We start from the raw sequence: 24,069 nt of genomic DNA, 5'->3' as shown, positions 1-24,069 counted from the left end.
CTTCATTACACGATAAATTGCAAATAAAGCTAAACACTGTCCAATTGAAAGCAAACAGCCCCACATCTATATGTATTGATCTAACTATGGTTGGATGATTTCTATAAATGTCAGAATCACAGAAACCCACACAAAAAAAATCATACCTCTCTTGTTTTGGCAACTCAAAGTAATTAAGTACACTAGAACCTTACTGCATACCAGATGTCTGTCTCATAAAAATTAATACAACTGAATTTCATTACCTCTTTAAATTGCCACTTACCACAGTTAATTCATAACTTTCTATCAGAGATAGAAATCTGGAATGTATAAATTTGAAGACTATGCAATTTATTGTGAAGGACATCGATCAACTTGGTAACTGAAACATTGTATGTTTCTACTGGTCAGTGATTTTTATCTGTTACATCACTTTCTAAACAACAAAATATATAAATGAATGCTTAAGTAAAAAGGTGTGCAAAATATTTTCAATATACAATTTCAGGCCTTGCTCATTTCTGTGTAATCTTACTTTGCTTTCCACTAAACAAATAAAGGCAGCAATTATTGCAACAGTTCAAGGAAGCACCACACTCTCCAGGGCAATTAGGAATGGGCAATAAATGTTGGCTCAGCCAATAACACCCACATCCCATAAAGAGAAAAAGTCAAAAAATCTGAATTTAACACCAAAGTGTGAACAGCCACAGTGTCATGCTCTTACATTAACTCAAGGGTTAAGGCTCAACTTTAATGTTGGCTCTCCTATTATTTATCATTGCAATTATACTTCCTTATCTAATTTTACCTGTGCTTACAATAACCTCCCATTTTGCTTTGTCTTTTTTCCTCCAGTTTGAGCCTTCAATTTCTTCAAATGTACTTGGCTAGGAAAATGGCTTTTTTTTTACAATTCATAACTTGTTTTTAGAAAAGCGACAGTAAAAATAACAATATCCAAAGCACTTCCAAAGATAAATGTTCTTCAGCTCTAACAACTACCTAGTTTTATGATTATATTGTAATGTACATTTCAATTGTACACCAATGCTGCAAATTTTCCTGGCATCATTTCACAAAGCTCCTGCATGTATTTTGTCCTCCAAAATGTGCACCATTTTTCACTAGCATCAATGAACAATGATTTTCTGTCAAGTGCATGCCCCCCTCAAGGAACCCAGAGACATTTTTTAACTGCAAATCCTACAAATTCAATTCTGGGAGAACACTGAAAACACCAACTAAAATCTAGGCTGGTGCCCTTCAGCTCAATGTGGCCTAAATCAGATATGACAAGATAAAGGAGTAGTGTGTGTTGTTCAAAGCATTTGAAGAAACACCAAATTTAAATGGCAATTAGTACCAATTTTCTTTTCAATATTTTTAGTAATATTACAATTATTAATCTTTTGAACATTTTATCTGTAAAGAAATTGCCCAATTCTCAAAAGATAAGTAGTTCAAATTAACTAAAATATCAATTCACTGCACAAGCAAAAGCACAATGCTTCATTTAGTAAGCATATTCTTTGCATACAAAACTGACTGCACAAGCATTTTTGATATTCATTTAAAATTTTCCATTTCATAAATTTCAATATAATCAAATCATCTCTTACTGCAATTAAAATTTCTTGGGGTTTTTAATGTTAGCAAGAAAAACCTAACTTCTATATGAATATACAGAAAAAAATTAAATGTATCTAGCACAGATCAGAAGATTTTAATGTTTATACGAACAACAAATAATTCACAAAGTACTACACATACATTCTCAGCAGGTTCAGTGATAATTGTATTCCATGGGCAAATCTAAAATGATTTAATCAATAAAATTCAAAGAAATAAACTACAACATTTCCCTTTCTGCTCTCATCATAGCAAACAAATTTTCATCAAGAAAAACTGTGATAACATAGGCTTTGTCTTTTACATTTATCTATAAATAGTGCAACTCATTACGCTTTGGCTGTATTTCTTGTTGGCACTCACCATCACCCATGGCCATGTTTCCAGTAAAGCTGACACTTGCAGAATGAAATATCAAATCTGATCCTGAAGCAGCTGAGTAACTGTAGGTGCTAGCGCTGTTATCCCCAGCACATCACAAAGATAAGCAAAACACTGTATGACCTAGTCAGATTGCAGCTTCACACTGTAATAGCCAACAGCTGTCGGATGAGTTCAAAATAAAAGTCTCACTGCTAACAGGGTTTCATGTGAAAGTCTGCTGTCGCTTTTAAAACAAGTACCTCAAATCGCAGTGTCTTCAGATGACCTACTTGGCACATGCATAAAAATTTACTACGTTTCTGAAAAACAGCACATAGAGCACCACCTATTGTGCATCCAAATTATGTTCATAATTTGGTCACAAGCTTCCAGTAGAGACTTTTAGAGCACCACAACAACACAAGACACATGTTCAGTAATCAGAATATCTGTATTCCCTGCAGATGCTCAACATAATCAGACCGCAATCACGTGGCCAGAAGTTTACCTGAATATTAAATATTTTGTATTATAAACTGAATTTATATCTTTTTTTGGAAGTCTGCACATATCCTGTTTGGAATCAAAAGGGGGAAAATGAGCCCTTTGTTTTACAATCTAAGTCAGCTATAAAACCAGCACATTCAAATAATACCATCAAAGGCTCAGTGTAAGGGAAGCTACATAACATTTTACGTAGCACGATCCTATTCGTGACAGCGACACAAGGCGAGTGGATACGCAGGTGCAATGAGCCTTTTGTCATGGAAAATTACAGGGCATTCAACATCCAGTCTTCATTACTAATGACAGCTGAGCAAGAACAGTTGGGATCAAAATGAAAACAAATCAGCAAAAAAACAAAAAAAAGGTTGCGTAGCTATATCAAAACAATCAAAATCCTCTTTTTAATTCCAGACTTCCCTTTTGCAAATTAGGTCTGTAGTTTCCAAAACAAAATTCATCTGCAGTCACGTTCTCCTAGTAAAATTCTGAAATTGCCAATCCTCAGAGTGTCTAAGTCATAGCAGCAAAACACCAAGCAAAGGTTGGCAATATCTTTCATAAACTAACTATTCAAACCAAAGCTGTAAAAATTTATAATCAGAAGGAGGGTAATGAAAGGCTAACAGTATGCCTCACATCCATGGATCTGTTCTTCCTATCTGGAGTAGAATCTTGGATACACTGCCAGAACTCTGCAGTGAAAGACTAAAGACAATTCACTCATCACCAAATATGCTCAGTCATAATCAAATTGATTGATTGAGTGATTTATTGTCACATATACCAAGGTACAGTGAAAAGCTTTGTTCACGAGCAGTACAAGCAGATCATAGTAAGCAAGAATGTACAGATCAAAAAGACTTAGAGACATACAGGTTATATCAAACAGGAAATGCCAAGGCAAGATCAGTGTTAGCAAGATCAGCATTATTTGAGGCTACAGAATCCATTCAATAGTTTAATAATAGATGGGAAGGAGCTGTTCCTGAACCTGGTGATGCATGTGTTCAGGCTTCTGTATTTTCTGCCTGAACAAAGAGGTTGGAGATCATTACCAGGGTGCGATGGGGTCTTTGATAATGTTGGCAGCTTTTCCATGGCAGCGAGCCATGTAAGGTTGACTTCTGTGATGGTCTGGGCTGTGCACACCACCTTTGTAGTTTCTTATGGTCCCAGGCAGAGCAGCTGCTCCATCAGGCCATTATACTCCCAGACAGTATGCTCTCAATGGTGCACCTGTAGAAGGTGGTGAGGGTCCTTATGGACATGCCAAATTTTGAGCTGCCTGAGGATGAAGAGGTATTGTGTGCTTCTTGAACATCACATCTACATGGGAAGTCCAGAACAGGATGCCGGTTATCATCACTCTAAGGAACTTGACACTCTCAACCCCCTCAACCTCAGCTCCGTTGATGTAGATGGGTGCATATTCTTCTCCTTTCTTTCTGAAGTCAATGATCATTTCTTTAGTTTTGCCTATGTTGAGAGAGAGATCGTTCTCATTGCATCACATCACCAAGATCTCGGTCCCCCTTCTATATTCTGACTTGTCATTGTTAGAAATTCGTCCCACTATGGTGGTGTTGCCTGTTGACTTGTAGATGGTGTTTGTTTGAAATTTGGCAAAACAGCCGTAAGTGTACAGGGTGTACAATAAGGGGTTGAGGATGCATCCTTGGAAGGCTCCAGTGTTGAGTGTTTTATTGTGGAGGAGGTGCAGTTACCGATCTTCACTCATTGCGGTCTGTGGGTCAGAAAGCTGAGAATCCAGTAGCAGAGGGTGGAGCCGAAACCAAGGTCACAGAATCTTGAGATCAGTTTGGAGGGGATAATGGCGTTGAAGGCAGAGCTGTAATCAATGAGCAGGTGTCTGACATAGCAGTCCTTGTTCTCCAGATATTCCAGGTATGAGTGCAGGCTAGGGATAAGGCATCCGCTATGGACCTGTTATGTTAGTAGGCAAATTATAAAGGATCGAGGCAGGCTGGAAGATTGGAGTTGATATAGGCCATGACCACATGGTGAAGCACTTAATGATTACTGAGGTCAGAACCACCGGGCAGTAATCATTGAGACACAGTGAATGTGCTTTTTTAGGTAGGGGGCTGATGGTGGTCTTCTTGAAGCAGGTAGGAACCTCGGCTTGTTGGAAGAAGAGGTTGAAGACGCCAGTGAATACCTCCACCAGTTGGTCCACACAGGATCTAAGTGCTCGGCTGGGGTTACCATCCGGGCCTGCTGGTTTCCTTGGGTTGACTCCCAGTAAGACCGATCTGAAGTCTGCAGCGGTTACCGAAGGAACAGGTATGTCAGAGGCTATTGGGGCAGGCGTTACTGCACCGCTGGCATTCTGCTTAAACCGAGCAGAGAAAGCATTGAGCACGGCAGGGAGGGCCTTGTCTTTGTCCCCAATCTTGCTCTGCTTCATTTTGCAAATATGTCATCATGGTCACTCTGGTACCCTGGATTCTAGATTCTAATGAGGACAACTTTATTCTGATCCTTATGAATCCTGTTATCCCCAAAATAAAAACAAAACTCCAACTGGGGGACTTGGATTCCAGGCTTGGTTGTGATTCTGAAGTTTGCAGCAAAACCATTTGAAAAAACAGGCTCAGAAAACCCAATCCAAATGGTATTCTCCTACTTACAAAGATTGCAGAACATGGTATTATTATAAAAAACACCCTCTTCCAACAGAGGGGCAAATAGAAAATACAAGACATTCCAGATCTATATGGAGGTCATATTGCTGCTATAGGCATCACTGACATGTTCAATCCACAAATAATATTAATCCAGCACAAGGTCCTAAAGTCCACGTGGAAGAAAGTCAATGTCTCAATTTTAAAATAACACTGAATCTGTAATCAATGGAGTTTAAATGATGAAACGTTCTCACTGAAACTTACAGAATACTGGAAGGCCATGATATAGTGAGCATAGAGAAGAAGTTTTCACTGGGAGGAGAGACTAGTATCTGAGGGCACAGCTCAATGAAGGGATGACCCTTGACAGCTGAGATGAGGATGAATTTCCACAGCCAGAGGGCGGTCAATCTCATTGCTGCAGAATGGTATGGAGGCCAAGTCATCAAGAGTTTTCAAGACAGAGCTAGATAAGTTCTTGATTAGTAAGCAGATTAAAGGTTACAGGGAGAAGGCATGAGAATGGGGTTGAGAAACATATCAACCATGATTAAATGGTGAAGCAGACTCAATGGGCTGAATGGTCGAATTCCGGTCTTCTCTATCTTTTGGTCTAATCTGACCAGAATTCCGAGTGCAGCTCTAAACTGATCGAGAAAACTTTCTCCATTCCAGAACAGTGGGATCAAATAAGCTCAGCAGTACTCGATTCCTCGGCTTGACAGCATCGTTGTCAATGTCAGTTGAAGCAAGAATAAACAGCCATCGGCACTTGCCAAACAACTTGAGTCCACTATTCAAAAAAGGCAGTGTACCAAAAGGTCAAGGCTGGTGCCCAAAGACAAATCCACAAGATAAAGATCACATGGTGAGAAGAGACAGCTGAAGACAGCCAACACTACACCAATCGTTATGGTATGTAAAATTCTTGTGAAGCCAACAGAATCACGTGTAGACAAAGATAAAATGGCCAAAATACATCTTGATTTCAGGATGCTATTTTTCTTGTCAAAGGTGACCACAGTACTCGTCAACACAGGAAGGAAGATTTTGAACAATTTGCCAACTGTTATTCAATAGTGGCAACTGATACTCTCTAGACTTTGTCACTGTGCCTTTTATTAGTATGTATGGATGCACCATCATTGATGGGAGAGCTGCAACAAGCAATAAAACAGATAAAACATGACAAAGTCTCTCGCCCCATGATAATCCAGGTGAAGACTTCAAATCCAGTGGACATTTGCTCACCTCAAGACTCTACACATCCATTCTACAGACTGGGAGGAAAAAAAGTGAGCTCCTCTAATTTAAGAAATGTAACAATCATAGCTACCTTCAAGGAGCAGGATACATTACATTGTAAAAGCTATTAAGGCATTTCACTCTCATCCACATCAAGCAAAGATACATATGCTCCTGATTCACCTACATCCTGTGACTGGGGAAATTCTTCCAGAGACATACTGTGGCTTCTGGCCTTCCAGAGAAACATCTGAAATCGCTTTTGTTGCCAGACAAATGCAAGAAAAATGTCAAGAACAACACTAAGAACTTTCCATTGTTGTCATCAACCTAACGAAAACATTTGGCTCAGGAAATCATTAGCTCTGTGGATTGTGCTCCAATGATTTGGATGTTCAAGAAACTTCATCTCAATCCTGCAACTACTTCACAAAGATATGACTGAAACTGTCTTGAGTGGGAGATCTCAAGCAGCTGCCTTCAAATCAACACTATGTGATGGTCCCAATATTATTCACTTTCCAATAAGTTATAAAGATCAACTGCCTTCTGGTGTTAATAGCCAGATGAAAATTTTACCTTTGGTTGTCTCAATGCCAAAACTAAACTGAACACTACATATATAAATTATCTAGAGATACAGTTGAGCAGAATATTGTTGTCCAATCAGCATCTGAATTCTCAGTCTCTCTCATTCTTTTCAATTCTGCATGCAAAAAAACTCAACCTGATGTTAAATGTTAGAAAATCAGAGATTCAAGATGGCAGCAGTCTGAACAGTCAGCTGCGTTAGGCTCTGTGCCACACCCTGGGCAAGATGGGCTCCTAACCCTAACCTCCACCCTCCCATTAGTCACCCCTGGGGAAAGCTTAAAATTGGTAGAATACCGAGAGCCCCTTTAAATTAGAATTTAGAAGGTCTGGAGTTGATAATGAAGGTGTCCAAGGGAAAAGGAGCTAGGGGAGTGCAGCAGGCAGGGCACTCCCCTACTATGTCGAGCACACCCCCAGCCATTACCTCGACTCCTGTGGTGGCACCTTTGAGCCCAATGGAGCAGCAACGTCTACTCACAGAATTTACTAAATTCCGTGAAAAGATAGAGGGAGCACTGAAACCAATTACTGCCATGCTGGCAAAGCATGTGTAGGAGATCAGGAACATGGATCAGCATGTAGAAGCTGTGGAACAAAGGACCACTGCCTCGGAGGCCGCGCCGGAGAGCTCTGTGGGGCGGGTCCGAAAGCTGGAAAGCCAGGTTCGGGCCCTGCAGGAAAAGGTAGACAACCTCGAAAATTGAGGTTGGAGAAAAAAAGCTATGTTTTTTGGGCATTACCTGAGCAGGAGGAAGGAGAAAACCTCACTAAATTCCTTGAGGGATGGCTTCTGAAGCTGCTGGACCTGGAGACCGAGTTGGGCCAGGTAGGTGTGGAGCAAGCCTAGCGGATCGCATTGCACAGGTTCGGGCTGGCTCAGTGCCCCCACCAGGTCCTACTGCGACTCCACCAGTACAAGGAAAAGCATTTACGAATTGAAACAGCCATAAGATGGGAAAGGATCCAATGGCTTTGGCTTGTAAAGGCTCGAAAATAATGTTTTTTCATGACTTAGCCAGAGCTTTAATTAAGAAAAGGAAGGTCTATGATGAGGTTAACAAAAAAAATAAGAGTTTTCAACAGTCAATACTCCCTAAGGTAACCAGCAGTGCTACATTTCAGTTATGGGGGAGCTGTCTACAACTGCGACTTAGTGGGAAAAGTAAAAGAATTTTTGGACTCGCTGATATGATAGAATCTGGCCCAGGAGGACGAAGGAGACATATGGACAATGGCATAATATGACATTTTTTCTCATCTTCTTTCTCATTGTTTTTAATTCCTTTTGGGTTCTCGGACTTTATAGGCTTGACATTGCGTTGGTGTACAATCCGGTGTGTTTTATATTACATGTGTTTGGGGGCTATTAGTTATTCTATTGTTCTGTTTTGTTGGGTGAGGGGTGGTTGCTCCTTGGATGTAAAGATGTGTGGGGATGAGATGAGGAGGGGGAGGGGTGAACATCCATTGTTAACTGGTAAGAGTGTAAATAATATGCTTATTTTTCTTGCTTGGGTCTGGGATGTGGCCTTATCTGCAAAGTGCTAGGATGGTTGTGAGGTTGAGAGTGAATGTCCTCTCTCTTGGCAAGTGAAGGGTTGGGGGGAGGGGGTGAATCTCTGAAAACTTGTGCTTCTTGTGTTCAGTTGTTTAATTTAAGAGTAGAGGTTTTTTTTTAGCTTTAATAGTTTTGATAGAGTTTGTAGGAATAGTCTTTAGATTTGATAAAGTTTGTTTCTTATGCACTTGTCACACATTGATTGGGCTTCTTCCTCTCCGGAGGGCTCCTGGCTGTCGTGTGTGGTCATGACTAGTAATCTATTCAGGTGGTGCACCTGGAATATAAAGGGGAGCCACTTCCCCATTAAAATGAAAAAGGTGCTCTCAAGTCTCAAGAAGGAAAGGGTTGACGTCGCGATGTTGCAAGCGACACATTTGACTGATAGGAAACATCTGAAGTTATAGCAGGGGGAATATGATAGGGTATTCTTTTCCTCCTTTAACTCCAAAAGCAGAGGGGTAGCCATACTGGAACAAAAGAACCTCCTGTTTCAGGTGACAGAGAAAATCAAAGATGAGTATGGACAGTTTGTCATTCTTAAGGTGCTGATACTCTGAGAAGAGTATTTTGAACATTTATTGACCCCGGCGCACCCTCCCAAAGTTTTAGTTGACGCGGACTCTAAGGTGATGGAGCTTGGGGTGCACTGTACGATTATAGGAGGAGACTTTAATTGTCTCACGGACCCTGGGACAGACAGGATGCCAAAAGTGCTGTCGGGTACACCTCGGCAGTCTAGGCAATTAGTGGACTTGTGTGAGGAGCTGGGGCTAGTGGATGCGTGGAGGTGCCTCCACCTGAACAGGAAGAACTTTACCTTCGACTCCAACCCACACAAGTATCGATATGTTCTTTGTTCCGTCGGTTTGCTTGGATTGGGTGTTAGCATGCAGAACTGGGAGGATAACTATTTCAGACCATGCAGCAGTATATTTAGATGTTAAGACCAAAGGTAACAGAGTAGGCACGCAACAATGGTGCATGGATCCATTTCTGTTGAAGGATGACAACTTTGTTCAGTATGTCACAAGGGAGTTTAGGGTTTTGTGGGACATCAATCAGGGTACGGCCAGCAATCCGTCCGTGCTCTGGAAGACCACCAAAGCATTCTTAAGGGATATGATTATTTCATACTCGGTAACGAGGAGATTGAGGGGGGAGCAGCAGTGGATGCTTGAGGCCTGTTTGAAGGCAGCCAAATCAGCATATTACACAGACCATCCATGGTTAAACTGCAGCGGGTCACAGGTCTCTGGGCTGCTCTTGACTCAGTGCTCACTCAAGTGGTGGAGAGAGGGGTCTCCTTTGCAAAGCAAACGCTGTTTGAATATGGGCATAAGCCAGGAAGATACCTGGTTTACCTAGCTCAGAAGAAAAGTGCCCCACCATCCATTGTGGCTGTCAGGGAGAGAGCTAGCAATGTTACTCATGAACTGAGGAAGATCAATGCCAGATTTCAGAAGTTCTATATAGAGAGTTATACTAGTCTGAGGGATGTGGGGATGGAAACGCGGGAATGGAATCCTTTTTTGAAAACTTGGACCTCCCTGGTATAAATGCAGATCAGGTTTCCCTTTTAAATGCACCTCTAGCAGTACACAAGGTGCAAGAGGAAGTAAGGCAGCTCCAGAGTGGTAAGGCACCCGGTCCAGAGGGATTCCCAAGTGAATTTTACAAGGAGCTTGTACACATGTTGGTTGGACCGCCACTGGTCATGTATAATCATTTATATAGCCAGGACTGTCTTCCACCCTCTCTTAGGGAGGCGAATATCTCCCTCATTTTAAAAAAAGGGAAAGATCCCAAAGATTGCGCATCGTATAGGCCCATTCGTTGCTGAATGTGGATTTTAAAATTTTAACAAAGGTATTGGCTTTGAGATTGGAGAAGGTTATTATAAAAGAGGAGCAGATGGGTTTTATTAAGGGTTGCACCTCCTCTAATAACATCAGGTGGGTATCAAATATGATGCAAGTATGTCAATAGAGGGCGATTCTGGGTTTGGTGGTCTCCCTGGCTGCAGAAAAGGCTTTTGATCAAGTGGAATAGTCATATCTCTTTGCTGTCCTAGACCATTTTGGTCCAGGAGGGGCCTTCACGAGATGGATTGCAGTGTTATACAAAGAACCTAAGGTGGCGGTTATTACAAGTAGAGTTAGTCGAGTAATTTTGATGTGAAGAGGGGTAGCCGCTACTGTTCACCTTGGTACTTGAACTACTGGCAGAGGCTACTTGAAAAGATCCTAAAATAAGGGGACCAAAGATGGGACTTGGGGAACACAAAATAACTCTCTATGCGGATGATGTACTTGTTCCTAGCTAACCTAAAAAAGTCCATACCCCAGTTAATACAAAAAATTAAATTATTCCATAGTTTTTCAGGAAATAGGATAAATTTCACAAAAGTGGAAGTGATGCCCATGGAGGGTGGTCGAGGTACTGAAGCTAGAGGGCAGAATGGAATTTCCCTTTAGTTGGTCACAGGAAGGTTTTCTCTACCTAGGAATGTTTATTACTCCTCCCTTCCGGCAGCTGAACGGAGCTAACTTTGTACAGCTGTTTGAAAGGATAAAGCAGGACTTGCAATGATGGGAGGAACCGCCGGATTCAAGCCTGGTTTAATGGATTCCGGCTTTACAGTGTGGGAGTGTAAAGGAATCTCCTATCTGGGAGATCTGTTTGAAAGAGAGGTCTTGATGTCTTTTAGCCAATTAGGTCAGAAGTATGGAATCCCGAATAGGGACCTTTTCTGATATTTCCAAATTAGGGATTATATACAGAAGAAAACCACGATCTTGACCCAGCCCTACAAGTCGGATATAGAACATAGAGTGCTCCAATGTGGGGGCGCTCTCTCAGTTAGTACCATTCATCATCTGTAAAGAGGACATGTCTGGGGGATGTGGAGAGACTCCATGAGATTTGGAATCAGGAGTATGGGAAAGAAATCTCATCCGAAACATGGGAGGACATATGGGGGATTGTGAAGAAGATTTCAATATGCAATGAGGCACAAGTAATGCAACTGAAGATCCTCCACAGAGCCCGTATGGCGTCAGAGGGACTAACAAAGTTTAAGAAAGGATCTTCGCCAAAATGTGCCAAATGTAAAAACAGTGTTGGACCCTTACACATTTCTTTTGGTCCTGTCACAAGATCCACAGATAGTGTCGGTGGTGTGGGGGGGGGGGGGGGGGGGGGGGGGGGGAGGTGTTCCATAGTGAATGAAATAGTGAATGAACTGGAGAGGATCCAGGGAATGGAAGTTAGTGGGGGGGGGGGGGGGGGGGGGGGATCCGCTGTACCTCCTCTTAGGACTACCAAATCTTCCCTCTTTGGGTAAGCATGGGAGATTATTCAACATTCTGATGCACTGTGCGAGGAAATACATGCTAATGAATTGGATATCAGAGAAGCCTCTAGGTTTTGGAGGGTGGCGGAGACTTGTGATGGAGCAAGTCCCTCAGAATTACCTGACAAGTACGGTGCACCACGGAACAGAGAAAGTTTCTAAGACATGGCAGCCCTTTCTAAATTATATAGACACGGATTTGTTGGCGGTATTGATTAGGGCCTTTGTGTAGCAATGAGGGCCGTAAATGGCAGTCTGGGGAACCGACGAGTGGTGTGGGGTGCTGGGCGGTGGGGAGGAGGAGGGAGATTTTGTAAATACAGGATGGGTGCCATGATGGACTGCAGCGAGTGGAGTAATGTAATATAGTTCAATGTAGTGTAATTTAATTTTGTTGAATTGTAACTTGATTTAATGTTATTTAATTTAATTTGATCTTGTGCTAGTTTGGATTAAGTAAATAAGAGTTGACTACAATCTGGAGAATAGGAGGCAGTTTATTGTTAACGTTATTGCAATATAAACACAATAGTGCAATATTATTTATACTTTTCTGTACTTTTGTACTTTCATAACTTTCTTTAGGTTTGCATTTTTGTAAAAAAAGGAAAAAATTTATTCAATAAGTATATACATTAAAAAAAAGTTTGAAAATCAAAAATCAACAAACACCCGATCAGCTAAATATTTCATCTCAGAGAATGTCAAGACTGCAGATGCTGGAGATCAGAGTTGAAAAGTGTGGTGCGAGAAAAGCACAGCCGGTCAGACAGCATCCAAGGGGCAGGAGAGTCAACGCTTTGAGCATAAGCTTTTCATCAGGAATGAGGGGCCCCCCCAAGGGGGCTGAGAGATAAATGGGAGGGGTGTGGGGCTGAGGGAGTAAAGGGGGAGTTGAGAGGTAGGGGGGAGAATTAGCTGGGAATGCGATAGGTAGGTAAAGGTGTGGGGTCATGGTATTTCATCTTCCATATGTTGAAGGAGAAACTTAAAAATATCTTGAGCACTCCCTGTACCACAACTGTAACCTTTCTCGAAAAGCAAGTACATGAAAAGATCGAACAGCAGATCAGCTGCTCAATTCAGACTCTCACAAATTGTGGCAACAAGCGTTAGACAACAAGCTACAATAAGTCATTGTTCAAATGTTTACTGCCATTATGCTCCATTATGGTAATGTGACATTAGCTCTGTTTTCTCTGCACAATTGCTGCCAAACTCACTGAATTTCTCCAGCATTTTATGTTTTTATTTTGGCTTTCCATAATCTAGAATCCTTTGTTTTATTTATTATATTGGTATATGTTCCTGTATCACAGTAAGATCTTGAGGATACATAAGTGACAGATAGGAGTGCTACAAAAATCCTGCTAGCAAGCCCTCCACCGCATCCTCCAGATTCAATGGAGAACCATCAAAAAAATTTTAAAAAGCGTTTTTGAATCCAAATCCATAAGCATTCAGCAAAACTCCTGGGACATCAAATTTGATTGACTGGTGACTGCATCTGTAAGGCTCAAACTTGTCTTCCCCATCAGGGATTATTCTCTCAACTCAAGTGGACAGTGTACAAGAGAGGACAAAGAAAACATCCTGAGAATATTATAAATTGGTACTTAAAATGCAGTCGTAGTGACTTCATGACCGGTTTGGGAGGTGGATGGAGTTTTTTTTAACTAATACCTCTGAACGACAATAGCTTGCCACTAAACTGTACCATGCTTTCAGTAATATCTTAAAGATAAAGCAGAATGATGGCAGAAGGAAGAAGCAGCATATCTTGCACTCCAGGTTCAACCATCCCATGGGAATTCCTGGCCCAATGCACCCCAATACTTGCAGGTCAAAAATTCAGGTCAATGGTAGAAACTCATGATCCTGAGTGAAATACATCCTCAAAGCAAGGGACACCTGGTGTCGATAACATCTTGCTCTGTCCCTTCTGCCAAAATGCATCAAATCAAATTTCTCTGGATGAAATCCCATCTGCCACTTGTCTACCCAGTTTGCCTACGTATGTCCTATTGCAGTAGTAAGTACTATGCTATGGAAGCCATTCTTCCATATATGCAAACATTGGCAAATAGTGAAATTTGTCTTGGTAATCTAATATGAAAGTCATATTAACCATATTAATCATACCCACAAAAATACAGTCTCAGCAGAGACCTTGGGAAACACCACTGTCCACCAAATCTCCATATGAAACATTATGAAATATCCTCATATTCCATGAACCTCAATTACTTTCCTTGCATTTTTTTCATGATGCAAGGACCTGGTGGTGTATTTTACTTCAAGTAGCTGCTCAGGAGTAAAGGTCTTTGTGGGCCATTGCATCAAGTAACAATCAAATGTTTACTTCCACTCTCTGTACTGTTACCTGGGATAAGTTTTGATCTTCCATTTGGTCATACTGTCACCAACCTTGAATACATCAGTGCTTGATTGATTTACGGTATGGTGTTACTTTAGTAGAACTCAATTGTTCTGAAGTCTCCAAAATAATCAGCATGTTTCACCATTTTGTTATGTCTAAATCCACTAAGAAAAGGTGCAGATTAAGAGATTTTCAGGATCTCAGCTCTTATGGACGTCAGCATTTTGCATGGTAGAATGTGTCTGCTGGACATATTTAAGTTGGTACACAATATTTGATGCCTACTTCTAAATTAAAATCTGCCTCCTCTGATTCTGATGTGATCCAAGCAGAACATAAAAGCAAAGGTTTTAACTAATTCTGCATGCATTGTGCAAGCAAGACCACACCATTCTATATTCTGCAACTGACTAAACAAATACAATAGCAATTGGTTGAAGTGCCTTGACAACATTTCCGCCACATTCTGAAGTAGAACAATTCCTTGACTTGGTTTTTTCCTGGTGGTGCTCTTTCAATTTCATGTGATGTGTCAAGGTACACTCGGTACTCTGTGAGAGGACTGAACAATCCCACATTACCAAGAATTGCCCATAGTCTTTAGAGAAGTGTAGCTAAGGTGCATTAGTCATGGGAAATGTAGAGTAATAAGGTAGGAGAATGGGTCTGGGTGGGATACTCTTCGGAGAGTCAGTGTGGACTTGTCAGCCCAAATGGCCTGTTTCCACACTGTAGGGATTCTATGATCCTAGGAAATGCTTTGAAAGGTCAAGGAAACCATTGACAATGTTTTCTGTCAAGTACACTCAAAAGAGTCAGAGTTATACAGTATGGAAACAGAACCGTTGGTTCAACAGTGAAGAAAGTCTATCCAGCATCTCCTTATAACTCAAACTCTCCATTCCTTGTAACATCCTGGTAAATCTCTTCTGAACCATCTCCAGCTTAATAACATCCGTCCTACAACAGGGTGACCAGAACTGGACACAGTATTCCAGAAGAGGTGGCACCAATGTCGTGTACAACCTCAATTTATAATCCCAATTTCTATACTCAAAAAGCTAAGCAATGAAGGCAAGTGTGTTGAACACCTTCTGAACCATCCTATCAGTATGTGATGCAAACGTCAAAGAACTATCTATCTGAACACAGAGGTCTCTCTGTTCTACAGCACTACCAAAGGCACTACTTTTAATTATGTAAGTCCTGCCTTGGTTTGTTTTATCAAAATGCACTACCTTACATTTATCTAAATTAAACTCCATCTGCCACTCTTCAGCCCCTTGACCCAATTGATCAAGATCTCTTTGTAATCTTAGACAACCTTCTTTACTGTCCATTATACCAAATCTTGGTGTCACCCTCTCCCGCTACTCAAACCCTCCAGTACGAGCAATCAAATTCTTTTTAGTCATTTGTCAAGGCATCAATGGCTTTTCCTCCATCATAAACATAAAAAGTGAGGATACTCACTTATAATTGCACCACTCTCAGCAGCATCAGTGATTCCTCAGACACTGAATCTGCCTGTGCCCATATGCAGCAAGACCTGGATGGACAACATCTATTATGCATGGACTGATGAGTGGCAAGTAACATTTGAGGAAAAAAATCAGGACTGCAGATGCTGAATTTTTTTAAAGAGTAGATGGCAGCACATGGCTGAAAGCGTGGAGCAGAGGATACCGAAAGAGAATCACTGTTGAAGGTTTCTGATTTGTAGTGTGTACTGGATTTCAATAGATTCCTCATTTCTCCTCCCGCCACATTATCCCTGTCCCAAGCCTCCAACTCAGCACCACCCTCCAGACTTGTCCATCACTCCCCGCTCTGACCTATCTACCTTTTCCCCCCAACCATACACCTTGTCATTTATCTCTCAGCCGCGGCCCACAAGCCTCATTCCTGATGAAGGGCTTATGTCCAAAACATTAATTCTCCTGTGCCTCGGATGCTGCCTGCCATGCTGTGCTTTCCCAGCAACATACTCTACCCCAAGCAACATTTGAGCCACACAAGCACTGATCAATTATCATCTCCAACAGAAATGAATCTAACCACCTCCTGTTGATATTCGAAAGCATTATGATCATTGATGCCCCCTACTATCAACATCCTAGGGATTACCATTGATCAGAAAGTGAACTGGATCAGCCATATAAATACTGTGGCAACACGAACAAGTCAGAGGCTGGGTATTCTGTGGTAATTCACTTTATGGCTCTTTGAAGACTATCCACTATCTATAAAGGCACAAATCATGATGAGGAAATGCCAACATTCACAAGATGCACAGTAGTAACTCACCCTGGCCCTGAAGACAACATCTTGCAGACCAGTGACTCCCTAACACCAAAGAATGACAAGGGAAGCATATGCATGAGAACATCACCACCTGCAAATTCCACTGCAAGTAACACATCACCCTATAATCGCTGTTCAGGTCAGTGGGTTTATATCCTAAAACTCCCATCCTAATTGCACTGTGAATGGATCTCTACCCCTATGACAGCAGAAGTTCAAGCTCACCACCAACTTCTCAAGTTGTAAGTTTGCTCACTAGTAGATGTGTTCTCAGAGGTTTCGTTACCATGCTAGGTAATATCATCAGTGAGCCTCTGATGAAGCACTGGTGCTCCGTCCACCTTGCTATTTATCAGTCTTGGGTCTGCTGTGGTGGGTGATATCACTTTCGGACTTTATTTCAAGAGGTTGGTAAATAGGGTTCAAATCAATTTTTTTAAATGAAATTCTGGTTTGAATGCCAGGCCTCTAGGAATTAAGAATTCCCACGTGTGTCTTTGTTTAGTCTGTGCCAGGATTGATGTATTATCCCAGTCAAACTGGGACTTCACTGTAGCCGAAGAAACACTGGCATCACTGCTAGACGAACCAAGGACACAAACACCTGACAGTACCAACTCCATCAGCAAGGACAGCATCCTCAAACTAATAGACATGGGCCTCACTTCACCTTCAATGACAAGAGCTACAAACGAATAAATGGGACACCTACAGGATCATCAATATCAGGACTCTTGCAGAAGCAGTTATGCAGAAGCTAGAACAAATAGCCCTTCTCACAATCCAGCCAAAGCTTTGGGTCCACTTTGCGAATGACACCTTTGTCATCATGAAACAACAAATTTAAAGAAACCCACAAACAGAAAAACAACATCCTTGCTGGTATAAAGTTCACCAAAGATGAAGAGAACAACAGTAGACTCCCCTTCCTAGATGTCACAGTAGAATGAAAAGCTAACGAAGAGCTGCAAACCAGTGTTTACATGAAAACCACATACAGTGACGAGATACTCAACTACAGGAGCAATCATCCCAACACCTACAACAAGAGCTGCATAAGGACACTATTTAAAAAAAGTCACAACACACTGCAGCACACAGGAACTAAAAGAATTCGAAGAAAACACCATGAGCAATGGGTATCCGATAAGTGCAGTTTTCCGATTCCTACATAAAAGACCTAAACAGGAAGACATAACATGCCCAGAGACTCTAGCAACCCTGCTATCCATTAAAGACATTTTGGAGATTACAACCAGACTACTCTGGCCCCTAAGCACCATGATAGCCCACAAACCTAGCACCACACTGAAACAGCTCCTGATTAATTTAAAAGGACCCTGTACCAACAAACAGCAAAATGAACATTATTATGGGTGGCACGGTGGCCCAGTGGTTAGCACTTCTGCCTCACAGCACCAGGAACCTGGGTTTGATTCCAGCCTTGGGCGACTGTGCAAACTCCACACAGACATTCTCCCCGTATCTGCGTGGGTTTCCTCTCGGTGCTCCGGTTTCCTCTCACAATTCAAAGATGTGCAGGTCAGGTGAATTGACCATGCTAAATTCCCATTGAGTAGGTTATTAGTCAGGGGTAAATATAGGGTAGGGGAATGGGACTAGGTGGGTTACTCTTCGAAGGGCCGGTGTGGACTTGTTGGAACAATGGGTCTGTTTCCACACTGTAGGGATTATAATTCTAAAGCGGTTGATGTGGTGTATATGGATTTCAGTAAACCATTGATAACGTTTCCACAAAATACAGAGGCATGGAATGGAGGGTGATTTAGTGGTTTAGATCAGAAATTGGCTAGCTCTAAGAACTCAGAGGGTGGTGGTTGATGGGAAATGTTCATCCTGGAGTTCAGTTACTAGTGGTGTACCACAAGAATCTGTTTTGGGACAACTACTGTTTATCATTTTATAAGTGACCTAGATGAGGGCTTTGAAGAATGGGTTTATAAATTTCCAGATGACACGAAGGATGGTGGAGTTGGGGATAGTGTGGAAGGATGTTGCAGGTTACAGAGGGACCTAGATAAGCTGTAAGCTGGGCTGAGAGGTGGCAAATGGAGTTTAATGCGGAAAAAAGGGTGAGGTAATTCACTTTGGAAGGAGTAACAGGAATACGGAGTACTGGGCTAATGGTAAGCTTCTTGGTTGCGTGGATGAGCAGAGAGATCTCAATGTCCATGTGCATAGATCCCTCAAAGTTGGCACCCAGGTTGATAGGGTTGTTTAAGGAGGAGTACAGTGTGTTCGGATTTATTGGTGGAGGGATTGAGTTTCGGAACCATGAGGTCATGTTGCAGCTGTACAGAACCCTGGTGCAGCTGCATTTGGAATATTGCAAACAGTTCTGGTCCCCGCATTATGGGAAGGATATGGAAGCATTGGAAAGGGTACAGAGGACATTTAGCAGGATGTTGCCTGATATGAATGCAAGTTCTAATAAGCAGAGGCTGAGGAATTTGAGCCGGTTTTCATTAGAGACAAGAAGGTTAAGAGATGACTCAATAGAGACATACAAGATGATCAGATAGGGTGGACAGTGAGAGCCTTTTTCCTTGAATGGTGATGGCTAGCACAAGGGGCATAGCTTTAAATTGAGGGATGATAGCTATAGGTCAGATGTCAGAGTTGTTATTTACTCACTCAGTAGTAAGGGCATGGAATACCCTGCCTGCAACAGTAATAGACTCGCCAACTTTAAGGGCATTTAAATGGTCATTGGATAAACAAAGATGAAAATGAAATAGTGTAGGTTACATGGGCTTCAGATTGCTCTGACCTGTGAAACCAACAGAGGGCTGAAGGGCTTGTATTGCACTGTAATGTGCTATGTTCTAAGCAAAATACCCTGCAAGGACTGCAACAAACATTACATTGGACAGACTGGCATGAAACTAGCCACCAGGATACATGAGCACCAACTAGCCACCAAAAAGACATAACCAACTCTCACTAGTGTCCATACACACAAACGTAGAGAGACACCAGTTTGCCTGGGACAAACATCCATCCTGGGACAGGCAAAGCAAAGACACACACGGGAATCCCTAGAGGCCTGGCATTCAAACCAAAATTCCATTAATAAACATATCGATTTGGACCTGGTTTACCAACCTCTCAGAAAAAAACCAGACATGATAACACCCACCACAACAGGCCAAGACACAAATAGCAAGCAGGACAAACACCAGCACTTCATTGGAGGCTCACTGATGTTTCTTAGCATAGTGACGGAACTTCTGAGAACAAATCTACCAGCTCAGCGAGCAAACTTGCAACCTGATGCACAACCTGAGCTACAAATCCTTTTCACAATTCTCAAGGACAAATAGGGATGGACAGTCAGTGCTGACCGAGCCAGTAACACTTACACATTGTGAACATATATGAAAGAACATTTGGTTGGAAACAACTCAGTCATTATCTAGCTGCGTTTCCATTGCTGTTATTGATTATTATTCAACATTAGTTCATATGCCCCTTGTGGGCTTTCGGAGATTAAGCTGCATTCGGCACTGAGCAAATGCACTGGTGATATTCAGAACTGTAAGGATAGGTGCTAATCACACTATAGCTAAAACATTTGAACACAGAGAATAGTTGAATGCAGTAGTGTGCACAATGCATTTCATTCTCTAACCAATACTCAGATTTGAATCATGGTAAGGCAATGGTACTTCCAGACTTTGAAATTAGTGAGTAAAGATGACAGCACAGGTAGACACTTGGAACAGTCACAGTCACATCAAAACTATTACTGAAACACAACTTAAAGGAGGGATGTTAATGACTGTTGGGAAAGCATACAATTACAAGAACGTAAAAGTAAAGATTTGGACATTACTGATTTTCAAAGGATTTATCATGCAATTAAGTAAAAGGTTCAATGAAACTAAGGACTATTTGCTATTTATAATGAAAAATGACTTTGGAAATCAGTGTCCAGCAAGGTTTTTGAGCCCTGTGTTGGATGTGGAATTTTGTTGCTTTAAATTTTGGCAAACAGAACTGGCAAAGTCTAACACATCTATGTTGCCATTGCCGAGCAATGGCCTGTGGACTGAGGAATCTGTCAGCAATTGAAGAAGAAGTTTGTAAGGATCAACAGTACATTTTTCTCATTGCCTTAAAGTTAGAGCTTGGAGCTGAAAGCAGTTTTCTCAGTATTTCACTCAGGGAAATAGGTTGAAACTTCATTTTTTTAAAAAACAATAGAAATGCTGAACGTGAATCTAAAATCTAGTCTTAAGAGTTCCCATTGTTCTACGATGATCACCTATAAGCCCATCTCATCAACCGGAATTCAAAGGAACTGAGAGAAGTCAACATATTTGAATCATCTGAATTCTTCCTTTTCCAACAGTTTTTTTTTGCCTATTTTTTTCTCCCCATTGATAATGGTTCTGCAATCATTAATATCTTTGTATTGTCTGTGAAAAAAATTGTATGCATTAGTCACTGATTTCCAATCAGAATAGCACACATTTATCCTCACTCTTTGCTTCCTGTCAGTCAACCACTCCTCTATCAATGCTGATACTCTACCCCTAACATCATGCATACCTCAATAATGAGAGGTCATGCTTTCAAGGAGAGAGGTGGAAAGTTTAAGGGGGATACATGCGGGAAGTACTTCACACAGAGGGTGGAACGCGTTTGGAACGCGTTGCCAGCAGAGGTGGTAGAGGCAGGCATGGTAGATTCATTTAAGATGCATCTGGATAAATACACAAGTAGATGGGAAGTAGAGGGATACAGATGCTTAGGAATTGACCGACAAGTTAAGACAGTACATCTGGATCGGCTCAGGCTTGGAGGGCTGAAGGGCCTGTTCCTGGGCTGCAAATTTTCTTCTTCTTATCTTATGCAACAGCCTCACATGCAGCACCTTGCCAAAGGCCTTTTGGAAATCTAGTACACCACACCCACTGGGTCCCCGTTTTCTACCTTGCTTGAAATGTCTTCAGAGAATTCCAAAATATTTATAAAGCATGACCTGCCCTTCATGAACTCATGCTGCATCTGTACAATGGGACAATTGCTTTCAAGATGCCTTGCTATTTTGTTCCTTGACAATAGACTCAAGCATCTTTCCAACTACAGAGGTTAAGGTCACTGGTCTATAGTTCCCCATCTTTTGTCTACTTCCCTTTTTAAACAGTGGCATCACACTTTCTATTTTTCAATCTGTTGGGACTGCCCCAGAGTATAGCAAATTCTGGAAAATTACTGCCAATCCACCTGCTATTTCGCCCGCCATCTCTTAGTACCCTGGGATGCATTCCATTAAGGCCAGGAGACTTATCTATCCTTAGCTCCATTAGCTTACGCAACACTAATTTTTCCGTAATAGTTGTTTCCATATCCTCACCTACCTTTGTCTCTTTGTCACTGGCATGTTATTAGTATCCTCCACTGTGAAGGCCAATGCAAAGTACCTGTTCAATGCCTCAGCCATTTCATCATCTCATAACTAATTGCTCCTTCTCATCCTCTAAAGGGCCAACATTTACTTTAGCCACTCTTCTTCATTTTATATTTTATAGAAATTTTTGCTGTCTGCTTTTATATTCTGCACTAGTTTTTTTCTCATATTCTACCTTACTTTTTTTTAAAAACAACTCTTTGTAGCTTTCTGTTGACCTTTGAAGTTTTCCCAATCTTCAAGATTCCTGCTATTCTTGGCCACTTTGTATGCCTTCTCTTTTACTTTAATAGCCTGCCTTATTCCTTAGACACCCATTGCAGATTACCCCTCCTCTTACAATCCTTCTTTCTCACCAGAGAACTCTGAAAATGTTCTTTGAAGATCCTCCACTGCTTGCCAACTGTAGCACCATAAAGTCTCTGTTTCCAGTCTACTTTAGCCAGGTCCTCCCTCATTCTATCATAGTCGCCCTTAGTCAAGCACATAACCCTGGTATTGGATTTTATCTTCACATTATCCAGTTGTATTTTAAATTCAACCATACGGTGATCACTCCTTCCAAGAGGATCCCTGACAATGAGGTCATTAATTATTCCCGTCTAGGACCAGATCTCGGATAACTTGCTCCCTCGTCGATTCCATAACATGCTGTTCAAGAGAACTATCACGAATACACCCAACAAACTCCTCCTGAAGGCTACCTTGACTGAGCTGGTTCGACCAATCTACATGCAGATTAAAACCTCCCATGATAAGTGCTGAACCATTTTTGTAGGCATTCGTTATTTCCTTGTTTATTGCCCACCTCAATGTGATGTTATTATTTGGTGGCCTATAGACTACACCTATCACTGACTTTTTCTTCTTGGAATTCCCAATTTCCACCAAAACATATTCGATATCATGCTCCATAGAACCTATATCATCTCTCAGCACTGCCCTGATGTCATCCTTTAATATTACAGCTACACCACCTCCCATGCATTACTGTCTGTCCTTCCGAATAGTCTGGTACCCCTTGATATTTAATTCCCAGTCATGACCATTCTGCAACCATGTCTCCATGATGGCTAGCAAATCATATTCATTTGCAATGATTTGTGCCATTCACTTGTCAACCTTGTTAAGATGGGAAGCACTCAAAGAGAATATCCTAGGAATGTATTTATTCTTATCTCTCTATTGATTCAATAATTTAGGACTCACATGTCAAAGAACATATAGAGCAGAAAATGCCAAAATAGGGAAGCCTATGCTAAAAAATGCGATCTCAAAACTGTAAGAAATCCTCAAGGAAAACAGAAACTGTCAAGAAAACTTGGAAAGTAAAGAGAGGATTTGAAAAACATTGATAAGTAAAATTAAGGAAAACCTAAAAATATTCTATCAATGCACACAGGAGAAAAACAGATAGGGCCAATAAAAAACTACAATGTCGGATCAGGATGCAGAAGTCATGGATGTGCCTATTCCAATCCACAGGTGGGAGATGATTTACCGAACATCTTCATGTTTTCAACCTTCTATCCAACCTCGGTCAGTGTCCAACTCAGAGGTGACAACTGTGCATGTGCTCAATCTCAATTACCTCTCCAAAACACATTTAAAAATGGGTCTTTTGCAAATTGTGTTCTCAGAATGTCAAGAGAATAAAGCACAAAACTGCAGAGGAACAGGCCCTACAGCCCACCAAGCCTGCGCTGACAAATGACACCTTTTTAAACTTAAAATCTTTTGCCTCTATGTGGTCACATCCATCTAAACAGGCAGGCAATATCTATTAAGATACCTCTTAAACGTTGCTATTGTACCTGCTTTTATCACCTCCTCTGGCAGCGCATTCCAGGTGCTTATTAGCCTCTGTATAAAAAACATATTTGCCTCTCACATATCCCTTAAACTATCACACTTTTAGCTTAAACCTACATCCCTTAGTAATTGACATTTGTATCCTGAGAAAAAGATTCTGATTATCCATGCCTCTATACAGAGGAACCTCGATGATCAGAATATCAGATTATCCAAAGAGGACCTCAAGGTCCCAATAGAAACATTACGTCA

The 24,069-nt window shown here is 41.4% G+C and overlaps 1 protein-coding gene across 34 annotated transcripts in view; it reads right to left on the bottom strand.

Moving 5' to 3' along the window:
- The window catches only part of clasp2 (cytoplasmic linker associated protein 2), a 320,216-nt gene that overhangs the window by 238,035 nt on the left and 58,112 nt on the right, over positions 1 to 24,069 (bottom strand). The window contains exon 1 of one of the 34 annotated variants that reach the window (XM_072571138.1): positions 1,978 to 2,200. The exons of the other annotated variants lie outside the window; for them this stretch is intronic. Coding sequence (XP_072427239.1) covers positions 1,978 to 1,993 — 16 coding nt within the window. The 5' untranslated portion in view covers positions 1,994 to 2,200. Of the gene's footprint in view, positions 1 to 1,977; positions 2,201 to 24,069 lie in introns of those variants that run through there. 34 annotated transcript variants of the gene reach the window in all.

The sequence above is a fragment of the Chiloscyllium punctatum genome, chromosome 5 (genome assembly GCF_047496795.1).
Source record: "Chiloscyllium punctatum isolate Juve2018m chromosome 5, sChiPun1.3, whole genome shotgun sequence".
Classification (NCBI taxonomy): domain Eukaryota; kingdom Metazoa; phylum Chordata; class Chondrichthyes; order Orectolobiformes; family Hemiscylliidae; genus Chiloscyllium; species Chiloscyllium punctatum.
Note: the sequence above shows the minus strand (reverse complement) of the source record. Positions and strands in the feature narration are given on the sequence as shown.